Consider the following 14,850-nt stretch of genomic DNA (forward strand, 5'->3'; position numbering starts at 1 on the left):
CTCTAAGCTTAGCAAGACCTCTGCTTCAAGGTCAGCCGGTATTGATCCAGTGGGATAAAACATCACGGCAGTCGCCCACGTAAATAGACAGGGCGGCACAAGAAGCAGGAGGGCAGTGGCAAAAACTGCAAGGACTTTTCGCTGGGCGGAAAATCATGTGATAGCACTGTCAGCAGTGTTTCATTCCGGGAATGGAAACTGGGAAGCAGACTTCCTCAGTAGGCACGACCTCCACCCGGCAGAGTGGGAACTTCATGGGGAAGTTTTCCACATAATTGTAAACCGTTGGGAATTACCAAAGGTGGACATGATGGCGTCCCGTCTGAACAAAAAACGGGACAGGTATTGCGCCAGGTTAAGAGACCCTCAGGCAATAGCTGTGGACGTTCTGGTAACACCGTGGGTGTACCAGTCGGTGTATGTGTTCCATCCTCTGCTTTTCATACCTAAGGTACTGAGAATTATAAGACGTAGAGGAGTAAGAACTATACTCATGGCTCCGGATTGGCCAAGAAGGACTTGGTACCCGGAACTTCAAGAGATGCTCACAGAGGACTTATGGCCTCTGCCGCTAAGAAGGGACTTGTTTCAGCAAGTACCATGTCTGTTCCAAGACTTACCGCAGCTGCGTTTGACGGCATGGCGGTGGAACGCCGGATCCTAAGGGAAAAGGCATTCAGGAAGAGGTCATTCCTACCCTGGTCAAAGCCAGAAAGGAGGTGACCGCACAACATTATCACCACATGTGGCGAAAATATGTTGCGTGGTGTGAGGCCAGGAAGGCCCCACGAAGAAATTTCAACTCGGTCGATTCCTGCATTTCTTGCAAACAGGAGTGTCTATGGGCCTCAAATTGGGGTCCATTAAGGTTCAAATTTCGGCCCTGTCGATTTTTCTTCCAGAAAGAAGTGGCTTCAGTTCCTGAAGTCCAGAAGTTTGTCAAGGGAGTATTGCATATACAACCCCCTTTTGTGCCTCCAGTGGCACTGTGGGATCTCAACGTAGTTCTGGGATTCCTCAAAACACATTGGTTTAAAACCAGTCAAATCTGTGGATTTGAAGCATCTCACATGAAAAGTGAACATGCTCTTGGACCTGGCCTGGACCAGGCGAGTGTCAAATTGGTGGTTTTTTTCTCAAAAAAGCCCATATCTGTTTGTCCATTCGGACAGGGCAGAGCTGCGGACTCGTCCCCAGTTCTCTCCCTAAGGTGGTGTCAGTGTTTCACCTGAACCAGCTTATTGTGGTGTCTTGCGCCTACTAGGGACTTGGAGGACTCCAAGTTGCTAGATGTGGTCAGGGCCCTGAAAATATAGGTTCCAGGACGGCTGGAGTCAGGAAAACTGACTTGCTGTTATCCTGTATGCACCCAACAAACTGGGTGCTCTTGCTTTTAAGCAGACTTTTGCTAGTTGGATGTGTAATACAATTCAGCTTGCACATTCTGTGGCAGGCCTGCCACAGCCAAAATATGTAAATGCCCATTCCACAAGGAAGGTGGGCTCATCTTGGGCGGCTGCCCGAGGGGTCTCGGCTTTACAACTTTGCCGAGCGGCTATTTAGTCAGGGGCAAACACGTTTGTAAAATCCTACAAATTTGATACCCTGGCTAAGGAGGACCTGGAGTTCTCTCATTCGGTGCTGCAGAGTCATCCGCACTCTCCCGCCCGTTTGGGAGCTTTGGTATAATCCCCATGGTCCTTTCAGGAACCCCAGCATCCACTAGGACGATAGAGAAAATAAGAATTTACTTACCGATAATTCTATTTCTCGGAGTCCGTAGTGGATGCTGGGCGCCCATCCCAAGTGCGGATTATCTGCATTACTTGTACATAGTTACAAAAATCGGGTTATTATTGTTGTGAGCCATCTTTTCAGAGGCTCCGCTGTTATCATACTGTTAACTGGGTTCAGATCACAGGTTGTACAGTGTGATTGGTGTGGCTGGTATGAGTCTTACCCGGGATTCATAAATCCTTCCTTATTGTGTACGCTCGTCCGGGCACAGTATCCTAACTGAGGCTTGGAGGAGGGTCATAGGGGGAGGAGCCAGTGCACACCGCCTGATCCTAAAGCTTTACTTTTTGTGCCCTGTCTCCTGCGGAGCCGCTATTCCCCATGGTCCTTTCAGGAACCCCAGCATCCACTACGGACTCCGAGAAATAAAATTATCGGTAAGTAAATTCTTATTTTTAAGCGGGACTGAAGCGCGCCATGTAGTGGGCGGGGCTTAGCCCACACAACTCTGACCAGCGCCATTTTCTCTCCTCAGAAGCTGCAGAGACACTGGCCCGTCCTCCACACTGCTGTACAAGTAACAGGGTGCAAAAGGGGGGGGGGGGCACAAATAATTTGGTAAGCGCTAACAGGTCTGGGCAGTCATTTTACTGGCCTCAGTACCGGGATAGGCGCTGGGTGTGAACTGGCAGATCTCTCTGTGTGTCTCTCTTGCAGACTTTATTGTGGGTCTGTCTCCTATAGCCCCAGTGTGGTTGTGGGTGTCGGTACGTGTGTGTCGACATGTCTGAGGCTGAATGCTCTTCCCAGGAGGAGGCTGGAGTGGGGACAGAAAATACTGGGAGAGTGACCGCGTCGGCACCGCCGACGGATGATTGGGTGAATATGTTGAGTGTTTTAAACGCAAATGTGACTAAGTTGACTAAGAGACTTGATAAATCTGAGTCTAAGAACCAGACATGGAGGAAATCCATGGAAGATGCTTTGTCACAGGCCCAGACCCCTTCGGGGTCACAGAAACGTGCATTTACCCAGATCGCAGATCCAGATACCGACACAGACTCTGATTCCAGTGTCGACTATAGTGATGCCAGAGTACATCCAAAACTGGCTAAGAGTATTCAGTACATGATTGTGGCGATAAAAGACGTATTACATATCACTGAGGACCCCGCTGTTCCTGATACTAGGGTCTGTATGTTTAAAGGAAAGAAACCTGCGGTAACGTTTCCTCCCTCTCATGATCTGAACACACTTTTTGAAAAGGCTTGGGAAAATCCTGACAAAAAGATACATGTTCCCAAAAGAATTCCAGTGGCATATCCGTTCCCCTCTGGGGACAGGGAAAGGTAGGAGTCAATCTCCACGGTAGACAAAGCTTTATCGCGTCTATCCAAAAAGGTGGCGCTTCCGTCCCCTGACACGGCAGCCCTAAAGGATCCTGCGGATCGTAAGCAGGAAAATACCGTAAAATCCATTTATGTCACTACAGGGTCGTTACTCAGGCCTGCCGTTGCTCCGGCATGGGTGAGTAGCGCTATTGAAAAGTGGGCAGATAACTTGTCATCTGAGGTAGATACCCTAGACAGGGATAGTGTGCTTTTGACTTTGGGTCACATCAGGGATGCTGCAGCATATTTAAAAGAAGCTGTAAGGGATATTGGCCTTTTGGGATCAAGGGCCAATGCCATGGCAGTCTCAGCAAGGAGAGCATTGTGGATTCATCAATGGAATGCTGATGCTGACTCTAAGAAGGCAGTGGAGTCTCTACCGTTTAACGGTAAGGTCTTGTTTGGTGACGGCCTCACTGACTTGGTGTCTACGGCCACCGTGGGTAAGTCTTCATTTTTACCTTATGTTCCTGCACAGCAGAAGAAATCGCCTCACTATCAGATGCAGTCCTTTCGGCCCAATAAATTCAAAAAAGGACATGGGTCCTCCTTCCTTGCGGTGAGGGGGAGAGGAAGGGGAAAAGGGTCACAGGCTGTGGCAAGTTCCCAGGAGCAGAAGTCCTCTCCGGCTTCCACCAAATCCACTGCATGACGCTGGGGCTCCTCTGCGGCAGTCCGCACCAGTGGGGGCATGTCTCAATCTCTTCAATCAGGTCTGGGTGCATTCGGACCTGGATCCTCAAATCGGCCTTGCCAGCTTCTTTTCCAGAAAGGGAGATAGTAAGCGCTGCGATACTAAAGTTGTGTCAAAATCAAGTGATTGTCACGGTACCCCCGTCTCAACCGGAGGGAAGGTTTTTATTCAAACCTGTTCGTGGTCCCGAAGCCGGATGGCTCAGTCAGACCGATTCTAAACCTAAAATCCCTAAATTTCTTTCTGAAAAAATTCAAGTTCAAGATGGAGTCTCTACGAGCAGTGATCTTCATTTTTGTTTTTTTTTATGGTGTCGGTCGACATAAAAGATGCCTACTTACATGTCCCCATATATCCTCCACATCAGGCTTACCTGAAATTTGCTGTGCAGGATTGTCATTACCAATTTCATTGGTTGCCATTTGGTCTGTCCACGGTTCCGAGGATTTTCACCAAAGTAATAGCGGAAATGATGGTTCTCCTGCGCAAGCAGGGAATCACAATTATCCCGTACTTGGACGATCTCCTCATAAAGGCGAGGTCCAAAGAGCAATTGTTGAAGAATGTTGGCCTTTCACTGACGATTCTGCAACAACACGGTTGGCTCCTAAATTTGCCAAAATCACAGTTGGATCCAACGACACGGCTGTCGTTCCTGGGTATGATTCTGGATACAGAATTGCAGAGAGTTTTTCATCCAGTGGAAAAAGCTCTGAAAATACAGAACATGGTAAAACAGATTCTGAAACCGGCAAAGGTGTCAGTTCCACTGCACTCGGTTGCTGGGGAAGATGGTGGCGGCCTACGAGGCCATTCCGTATGGCAGGTTCCATGCCAGGGTGTTTCAATGGAACCTGCTGGACTAGTGGTCCGGGTCTCACATGGACATGCACCGGAAAATAATTCTATTTCCCAGGACCAGAATTTCCCTTCTGTGGTGGCTGCACAGTTCTCACCCTCTGGAGGGACGCAGGTTCGGGATTCAGGATTGGATCCTGGTGACCACAGATGCAAGCCTCCGAGGCTGGGGAGCAGTCACATAGGGAAAAAACTTTCAGGGGAAGTGGTCAAGCCAGGAAGCTTGTCTACACATAAACATTCTGGAATTAAGAGCCATCTACAACGGCATACTGCAAGCAGAACATCTTCTTCGAGGTCTGCCGGTCTTGATTCAGTCAGACAACGTGACAGCAGTGGCGTACATAAACCGCCAAGGCTGAACAAAGAGCAGAGCGGCGATGGCCGAGGCCGCGAAGATTCTTCGCTGGGCGGAAAGACATGCCAGCGCTCTGTCAGCGGTCTTCATTCCAGGAGTGGACAACTGGGAAGCAGACTTCCTCAGCAGACACGATCTCCATCCAGGAGAGTGGGGTCTTCATCAAGAGGTCTTTGCAGAAGTGACAAGTCGTTGGGGAGTTCCTGAAATGCACATGATGGCGTCCCGCCTCAACAAGAAACTTCAGAGATATTGTTCCAGGTCAAGGGACCCTCAAGCGATAGCGGTGGACACCCTAGTGACACCGTGGGTGTTTCAGTCGGTCTATGTGTTCCCTCCACTTCCACTCATTCCAAAGGTGATAAAAATTATAAGAAGAACAAGGGTTCAGGCGATCCTTATTGTTCCGGATTGGCCAAAAAGGGCCTGGTATCCAGATCTTCAGGAGTTGCTCATAGAAGATCCCTGGCCTCTTCCTCTGGGGCCGTCCATGTATCAGGACTTACCGTGGCTGCGTTTGACGGCGTGGCGGTTGAACGCCAAATCCTAGCCCGAAAGGGTATTCCCAGTGAAGTCATTCCTACACTTCTTCAGGATAGAAAAGAAGTAACGGCAAAGCATTACCACCGTATTTGGAGAAAACATGTGTCTTGGTGTGAATCCAAGAAGGCTCCTACGGAAGAATTTCACCTGGGGCGTTTGCTCCATTTCCTACAAGCAGGTGTGGATGCAGGCCTAAAGTTTGGCTCTATTAAAGTACAGATTTCGGCCTGGTCGATCTTTTTTCAAAAAGAATTGGCCTCCCTTCCAGAAGTTCAGACCTTCGTAAAAAGCGTGCTGCACATCCAACCTCCCTTTGTGCCCCCAGTGACACCATGGGACCTTAATGTGGTGTTGCAATTCTTGCAATCACATTGGTTTGAACCTTTGCTCAAGGTTGAGTTAAAATTCCTTACTTGGAAAGTGGGCATGTTGTTGGCCTTGGCATCTGCAAGGCGAGTGTCTGAGTTGGCAGGTTTGTCTCATAAAAGCCTATATTTGATTTTCCATGCTGATAGAGCGGAGTTGAGAACTCGTCAGCAATTTCTGCCAAAGGTGGTTTCATCATTTCATGTGAACCAGCCAATTGTGGTGCCAGTGGCTACTGACGCCTTGGCGGAGTCAAAGTCTCTCGATGTGGTCAGAGCTTTGAAGATCTATGTCGCCAGAACGGCACAGATTAGGAAAACAGAGGCTCTGTTTGTCCTGTGGACTCCCAACAAGATTGGGGCTCCTGCTTCTAAGCAGACTATTGCGCGCTGGATCTGTAATACGATTCAGCAGGCTCATTCTACGGCAGGATTGCCGTTACCGAAATCGGTTAAAGCCCATTCTACCAGAAAGGTGGGCTCATCCTGGGCGGCTGCCCGAGGGGTCTCGGCATTACAGCTTTGCCGAGCTGCTACTTGGTCGGGATCAAACACCTTTGCGAAATTTTACAAGTTTGATACCCTGGCTGAGGAGGACCTCTTGTTTGGTCAGTCGGTGCTGCAGAGTCATCCGCACTCTCCCACCCATTCTAGAGCTTTGGTATAAACCCCATGGTTCTTGAAGCATCCCCAGCATCCTCTAGGACGTATGAGAAAATAGGATTTTAATACCTACCGGTAAATCCTTTTCTCTTAGTCCGTAGAGGATGCTGGCCGCCTGTCCCAGTGCGGGCTGTATCTGCAGTTTGGTTATTGTTACGCTCATGTTGCGTTGGGTTCAGTCAATCTGTGACTGTTGTTGGTCATGCCGTTGCATGCGTTGTTGTTGAATGCCATGTTGTACAGCGTGTTAGTGGTGTGAGCTGGTATGTATCTCACCTTAGTTTAAAATAATTAAATAAATCCTTTTCCTCTAAATGTCCGTCTCCCTGGGCACAGTTCCTATAACTGGAGTCTGGAGGAGGGGCATAGAGGGAGGAGCCAGTTCACACCCATTCAAAGTCTTATAGTGTGCCCATGTCTCCTGCAGATCCCGTCTATACCCCATGGTTCTTGAAGCATCCCCAGCATCCTCTACGGACTAAGAGAAAAGGATTTACCGGTAGGTATTAAAATCCTATTTTTTTTATTTATTTGTATTTGTTCCAAAACAGAAGCACATAAAAAAAGGGGGCAGACTAGATGGGCCAAGTGGTTCCTATCTGCCAAAATTCTATGTTTCTATATTTCTTTGTGTTATTTTGCTCACAGATATATAATTAGGTATATATCATGAAATAACCAATAACAAGAGATCAAACATATTAATATACAGCTGTGTCATCTGATACACCGACTGATCTTTGCATTGTTTATGTAACATTTTTGTAATGTTGTTGAATGTATCCATTTCACATACAGTATACCACATTCTCATAGCAATCCTTCAGTAGTAGTGATACAGGGACACTGAAGACATTTCTGGTGTAATAATTTTGGCATTGTATCTGCTTGCATTGATAGGAGTCCCTTTCCCAAAGAACTTCCTTCAGATCTGTAAGAAGATCCTGTGCAGGCTATTCCGTGTGTTTGTCCATGTATACATCCATCACTTTGACCGCATCATTATCATGGGAGCAGAAGCACATGTCAATACCTGCTACAAGCACTTTTACTACTTTGTGACAGAGCTGAATCTGATAGATCGCAAGGAACTAGAACCCTTGGTAAGTGAGAAAACATGGTTTAGCTTATTAATATCTGGAGAGCACTATTATTATTATGATTACAATTTATTTATAAGGCGCCACAAGTGTTTCGCAGTGTCGTACATACAACACACATTAGAACAATACAGGGTATACAGAACTTAACATCACAGAAAACTAAATCAGCACAGGAAACAATTAGCACCACAGTTCTCAGTACACAATACAGCTGAGATGTAAGGAAGCAAAGGAGTAATGGGCATACTACTGGGGACGGGCAATCGCTGGAAGAGATGAACAGTCACGAGCAAGAGGAAATGCAGGTATAGACAGTCACTGAGTGGGAGAGAGCTGTAATTGAAGTGCAAGAGAAGAGGCTGTGAGAACAGGTGGTAAGAGGGCTCTGCTCTAAGGAGCTTACAATCTAGCGTGAGAGGGAGGGAGACAGGTGACATGGGGTACAAGCAAGCGGAAGGTGGTCTGGTGTCAGGAAGTAAGCAAAGCAGTGATGGCCAAGGCATGAGGATGGAAGAGTGGACGCAAGACTAGGTTATGCAGAAGGATAGGCTTTGATAAACAGGTGAGTTTTCAGTGCCCGTTCGAAGCGTTGCAAAGTCGGGGAGACTCTAATAGAGCAAGGGAGCTTGTTCCAGTGAAGAGGGGCAGCGCGGGTAAAATCTTGTATTCGCGCATGGGATGTAGTGATGAGTATAGACGAGAGGCGACGGTCATTGGCCGACCAGAGTGGGCCGGCGGAAGTATGTAGGGAGATAAGGTTGGAGATGTATGGTGCAGTGGAATTAGAGAGGACCTTGTATGTGAGGGTGAGGAGTTTGAAGAGGATTCTGTGGGGGAATGAGAGCCAGTGTAGCTTTTATCGAAGGAGAGTGACAGATGTGAAGCGGCAGGAGAGGAAGATAAGTCTAGCTGCGGAGTTGAGAACAGATCGGAGTGGAGAGAGATGGGAGATTGGGAGGCCAGTAAGGAGAATGTTGCAATAGTCGAGCCGTGAGATGACTAGTGAGTGGCTAATAAGTTTAGTCGCAATCTGGGAGAGGAATGGCCTGATGCGAGATGTTGCGTAGCTGGAATCGACAGGATTGAGCCAGAGATTGGATATGGGGGTAAAAGGGGAGGGAGGAGTCAAAAGTGATGCACAGGCAGTGGAGTTGGGGAACAGGGGAGATTATAGTGTTGTCAACAATGATAGAAAAACATTTTTTTGAGGGGGGTGGGGGGGGGGACTGGATGGGGAAATATGATGAGTTCGGTTTTGTCCAAGTTGAGCTTCAGGAAGCGCTCAGACATCCGGGAGGAGATGGCAGAGAGGCAGCTGGATACCCGAGAGAGTAGAGAGGGAGAGAAGTCAAGAGGAGAGGTATAATTGTGTATCATATGCATAGAGGTGTTATTGGAGGCCAAAGGAGCTTATGAGTGCACCCAGGGAAGAGGTGTACAGGGAGAAGAGAAGGGGGCCAGGGACAGAACCCTGGGGGACACAAACGGGGAGGGTGGAAGAGGGTGAGGTGGAGCCAGTGGCAGACACCGAGAAGGAGCGGTTAGCAAGGTAAGGGGTGAACCAGGCAAGGACAGTGCTAGAGAGGCTAATTGACTCGAGGGTGCAGAGGAGGAGAGGATGATCCACAGTATTGAAGGCTACAGAGAGATCCAGGAGGATGAGCAGAGAGAAGTGACCCCTGGATTTGGCCAAAAGCAGGTCATTGGTGACTGACCAGGGCAGTTTCAGTGAAGTGGAGTGGGCGAAAGCAGATTGAAGAGGATCAAGCATGGAGTGGTCAGAGAGGTAGCTGGTGAGATGGCTGAATACCAGCCGCTAAAGTAGTTTGGAGGCAGATGGGAAAAAAGCGATAGGGCGGTAGCTGGCAGGTGAGGAAGGGTCGAGGTTGGGGTTTTTTGAGAATAGGTGAAACAAGAGCATGTTTGAATGGTGAGCGAAACATGCCTGCAGGGAGTGATTGGTTGAAGAGGTGAGTAAGGTGGGGGCAGGCAGTGGGGGAGAGGGAGCGGAGAAGGGAGGGGAGGGGGTGGAGGGGGAGAGGATAGGATGAGGGAGTGTACTTCTTTGTGGTTGGGAGAAAGGAGCATAAGGATGGATGGTAGGAGGGAGAGGATGGTGGAGGGGGTGGGGTGGGGGGGCTGCCAAGGGGCGACGGGAAGAGGGAAGAGATTTCGTGTTGGATTGCCTCAATTTTTAAAGAGAAGAAGGAGACAGCCAGTGGCAGTGAGGGAGGGTGGAAGAAGAGGAGGAGGGGCACGAAGGAGAGTGTTGAATGTATTAAAGAGTTAGAGGGGATTGGAGGGCTGAGAAGAGATGAGTGCAAAAAGTATTGCTTGGCAAGGGAGAGAAGGATTACTGGACAATTTTATCAAAGATACACATCATTCAGTGAAACCCCTCCCCAATCGCAAAATGGGATCACAAATTCATTTTTATTTTGGCGAGGGATTATGTATTTAGACTCAGACACAATTATTAAAATATAAAGTTTTTATAATAACACTTTAGAGCAGTGGTTCCCAAATGCAGTCTTTGAAGCACCCCAACAGTCCAGGTTTTAGGGATATCCCTGTTTGTGCATAGAAGGTATAATCAAACTGACTGAGGTACTAATGAATTCACCTGTGCCTAAGAATGGATATCCTTAAAACCTGCACTATTGGGTTGCCTTGAGGACATATGGGAACCACTGCTTTAGGGGTCAATCCAAGTACGTGGGAGTCGGATCCTGCAAGCCGTTCTCATGGCGAACTTGCACTGTGATTTACATATGCAATCCAGTTTCAAACTGTCATATTCAGGTTTGTTGTTCTTTTGTGCGCACCACCCAGAGCAGGTGAAAAGGTTTGGCGCATCTTTATTTTTAGGTGCACTGTCAGGACACAGAGCAAAACCTCTGGTACAGCTTTCCTTATGAATAATCATGCAGTATTGATGGAATTTAAATAGCATAATTTGGCCCATAAAGACATGCCAGTTTTCAAAAGAATTTCTCTAAAAAGCTCAATAACTTGCAGATGAGAGGAAAAGTGTTTATTCCAACTTTTTACAAACTTGTATAAAAGCACTGAAACATCACTGTACATTTCTCTGCGCCTCACAATGCTGGGAAGACTTTTCATAACCACACCACATCATCCTCATTGTATTGAAACCCCACTGCAATTGTAGAGTATGCATGACCCTTTCCTGTGACTGCACACCCTTTACACGCTCAGTATAAATCCAGCCTGTAACATGGCAGTTAGGAGCTGATTGGCTGGTACTTTATCTCCGAGGCATAGTACTTAGGGCCTAATTCAGACCTGATTGCAGCAGCAAAATCTTTCTCTAATGGGCAAAACCATGTGCACTGCAGGGGGGGGGGGGCAGATATAACATGTGCAGCAGAGTGTTAAGGCCAGTACTCACGGCCCGATGCGGGAGATATGTGTGCTGAGCGAACCGCTCAGCACACATCTCTCCAGGCGCTCAGCACAGCACGATGTGTGCTGAGCGTGCGGGGGGAGACGGGGGGGCGCTCATTTCACCCAGCGGGTGAAGTGAGCGTCCCGCTAGATTGGCCTGCATGCAGGCCAATCTAGCACCAGCGATAGCGAAGCGCGGGGCTGCGCACCGCTATCGCTGTTAGGGCTACACACGGAGCGATCTTGCTGAAAATCTAAGCAATCTAGTCAGATTGATTAGATTATCACTCCGTGTGTACCCCCCTTTAGATTTGGGTGGGTTATTTTGTCTCTGTGCAGGGTAAATACTGGCTGCTTTATTTTTACACTGCAATTTAGATTTCAGTTTGAACACACCCCACCCAAATCTAACTCTCTCTGCACATGTTATATCTACCTACCCTACAGTGCACATGGTTTTGCCCATTATAGAAAATGTTGCTGCTGCGATCAGGTCTGAATTAGGCCCATAGACCTCTGAATCCTTTAGTGTAAAGTTCAGAAGGCAGTGGTATAGCCAGCATGGGAGACAATTCTATCATTCACTTACACTGTAACTATGTTAAGAGGGTTTCCATAACCTATTTATCTTGATTCCTCATGACAAAGCTTCTAATTCATTGTCTCTAATGATATCTAGTAGGCTTAATTGCTGTTGTCATACACACAAGGGAAATTAAAACAGATATGCAGCATTTGGCCCTTCTATTTTCCATGCAGACATTACAGTACAACTATAACAGACAGCCGGCTTAAAATCAAATAATTCCATACAACCTGGTTTATTATTAATGTAATCAATTTCTTTACAAAAATAAGCACATTATCCATAAGTATGTTTTTTCCTTTCACATTTCATATAACTGGAATCTCCGTTCTAAAAATAAATAGAGAAATCAAAAATAAATATTGTATGACGGCGTTTCCTGACATGAAATAAGAGTATCTAAAGTCCTTGTTTAAGACAGGGGAAGATGTTTTATTTGTGAGCAAAGCATTGTATCATCATTAAGTTCCTCCTAAGGCTACAGATGTGACAGGCGATGGCTTAATCAGTCATAAAGCAGAGCAGTACATAATTATTAATGAGAGAAGTTCAGTCCCAGGTGTAGAGCATCGCCTGCAGTAACCGGTGTTGTCTTGTCTTCCTGCCCTTTCATGTGTTCTCACTGACTGCTGTTTGGAGATAGTGTTACATATAGTTCTGCTCTCAGCATGCAGGTCATTCGTGTGCACACAGACCTACTGTTCTGGGAAGTAGTGGGGAAAAAGAAAAATGCAGATGCACAATCTAAGCGCTAAGAATGGGCCCATCCACAAGTAGTGGGGAAGTGTGGGGAAAGTAGTTTCCCCACAAGTAGTGGGGAAAGCTGTCAGATTGTGCACAAAGGGCACAATGTGGACATCAGAGGGGGATTCAGTTGCATTTGCAGCAGATCTACAATTGTGGATTTGTAAAGAGACGCTTACTGATGCGAAGATGCAACTTCGGTTGCACTATCGAACCTCTGAGCAATCTTATGGTTGCTCGGAGTGTCCATTGCAAGTAAGCTGCTGGAGCCTTTACAGCTGTGTACAGATTTGCAGTCGCAGGCTCAGACACCCCCCCATGACAGGTCTGCATTGTTGTAGCCACCCCCCTTTACCACCTATAATTGGTCACTACTTGTCACTCACCTTTAAATAATAAAATAAATGAATCCTCACTGTGTCCGCCGTCACTAATCGATGTGCGCGTGCAGTGTGAGTATGCAAACGCCGGCATTGCATCCACCTCTTAATCAAGCCCATCACTGCATACTGACATGTCTATGTAGACACACAGATAAGGTGAGCTTTGTGCTGTGATGTGTGTAAACATGTTTTGCATGAAATTATAAGGAATAAAAATCAAAGAAATAGCAACACTTTTTTCTTTTACTCCAGCATGTAAATGTGCTGCTCTCCAGTATCACATGTCAGCATGAGTAAATAGAATGTCACAGGAATAAAGAGACTCCTTTGTTCATTTATCTGACCCATGCACTGATGGCAATGCGATGTTGTGGCAGAGCTGCAAAAATTGCATTTCTTGTTATGAGACATGCAGCGAGATGTGATGCAGTCCGAGATCGCCGGAGGTGAGGGTTGCCAGACAATTTCGGACATTTTTTTTAAAGGGGCAATCACTTACAAGGCATGGTTTTGTCTTGTAAGTGATAGTCCCTTTTAAAAAAACATCCAAGATCGTCCGGCAACCCGCACCTACAGTGATCTCGGACTGCATTACATCCTGCCGCATATATTAACATTTAGATCATGGGGTGGAGATTCCATACATAGAAGATGAAACATACAAGATGTGTCTGACTGTAGAGTATGCTGCCTTGTTCTTTGTTTGTTTTTGGGGTTTTATTGTAGCCCATGGTGTGTGCTTTCTCTTTATCCCTTGGAAACTAAAATACATTGCACAGAAATTACAGTAATCAAATAAGCACCAGCATGGACATACTGAGGAACTTTTAAATCTTAATTTTGCTAAATTTATAACTTGTGAATAGAGCTGTGATAATTATAATATATTATGATGATGGTGGTGGTGATGATGACGATGATCCGATCATTCTGTTGTGTGGTGTGAATGCGGTATGATGGGGTATGACAGGCAATAAGGCTAAGTAAGAAAATTCAGAAAGGGGGAATATTTTGCTGAACTACAGTATATATGAAATGTCCCTGAAATATAAGCTCTGTGTTGTTCCCTCACTGTCATGTATTTTATTATTCCAAAGAAGGGTGAAACTAGTGTTAGTCTGTAAAAAGATTGTAAAAAGAGAAATGAATGGCTGTGATGATACCAGGCAGTGCTGTGTGATGGCGTTTTCACTACTCTGGGTAATGTGCATAGAAAAAGTCAATCTAGTCACTTAATCACACCCTGGTGTCCCAGCGGCGGCTTGTTTTAGTGCACATGCTAAGCTGTCTGTACAAAGTAAATGGCTTTATACATGTCCTGCTCTTCTGGTTAGGTCATGTCTCATGTCTGAGAGGTATTCAGGTGGAATGTTATCATTACTGGATAAGACCAAGCAAGCATTTGCCATTATTCATGGTTATTTGGTAGCTGTTCCATCCTTGTCCGTAAAATTGAGTTCATTGTGTGTTTTCACATCCATGTCTGAGCATAGGCAAACACATTCATGTAGAGGTGTTTATGTCATTGTTTACGTGGTGTGCTTTGTAGCAGCTCACATTACTCAGCATTCACCCACCTTATGCTACCTGTATTTAGATGACTGTGATCCTATTAGTAAATCTAACATGCAGGCCAATCTTATTATCTAGTGCAATCATAGACAAAATCATTTTTACCAGCACTGAGCATTTAAGGTCATCTGTGAACAAATAACTAATGTTTATAAATATAGAAATGAAACCATACACCCGTACTCCTGAATAAATGATATCTTACATAAAGCTGGGTGGCCATAAACTAGAATATTTCAGACGAACTTTCCATTGGAATGACAGATTCAGAATTGTGTATCGTCCGGATGGCCAGCTTCAGATAATTATTAGCATTTACTCATTTGCATAATATGTTAATCAGTGGTTTTCTGCAATTTATGCAGGCACAGGGATTGTTCTGTTACCATCAAATAGCTTCTCAGCTAGGACATCCCTTAATTCAGATCCAGAACTGACCAGCACC

General features: G+C 46.3%; 1 protein-coding gene across 2 annotated transcripts in view; it reads left to right on the plus strand.

The window, feature by feature from the left end:
• MOB3B (MOB kinase activator 3B) overlaps nucleotides 1-14,850 on the plus strand; it is a 206,954-nt gene that overhangs the window by 154,155 nt on the left and 37,949 nt on the right. Inside the window, exon 3 of one of the 2 annotated variants that reach the window (XM_063914093.1) lies at nucleotides 7,510-7,712. The exons of the other annotated variant lie outside the window; for it this stretch is intronic. Within the exon in view, the coding sequence (XP_063770163.1) occupies nucleotides 7,510-7,712 (203 nt within the window). The remainder of the gene's footprint in view (nucleotides 1-7,509; nucleotides 7,713-14,850) is intronic. 2 annotated transcript variants of the gene reach the window in all.

Source organism: Pseudophryne corroboree, chromosome 1, assembly GCF_028390025.1.
Source record: "Pseudophryne corroboree isolate aPseCor3 chromosome 1, aPseCor3.hap2, whole genome shotgun sequence".
Classification (NCBI taxonomy): domain Eukaryota; kingdom Metazoa; phylum Chordata; class Amphibia; order Anura; family Myobatrachidae; genus Pseudophryne; species Pseudophryne corroboree.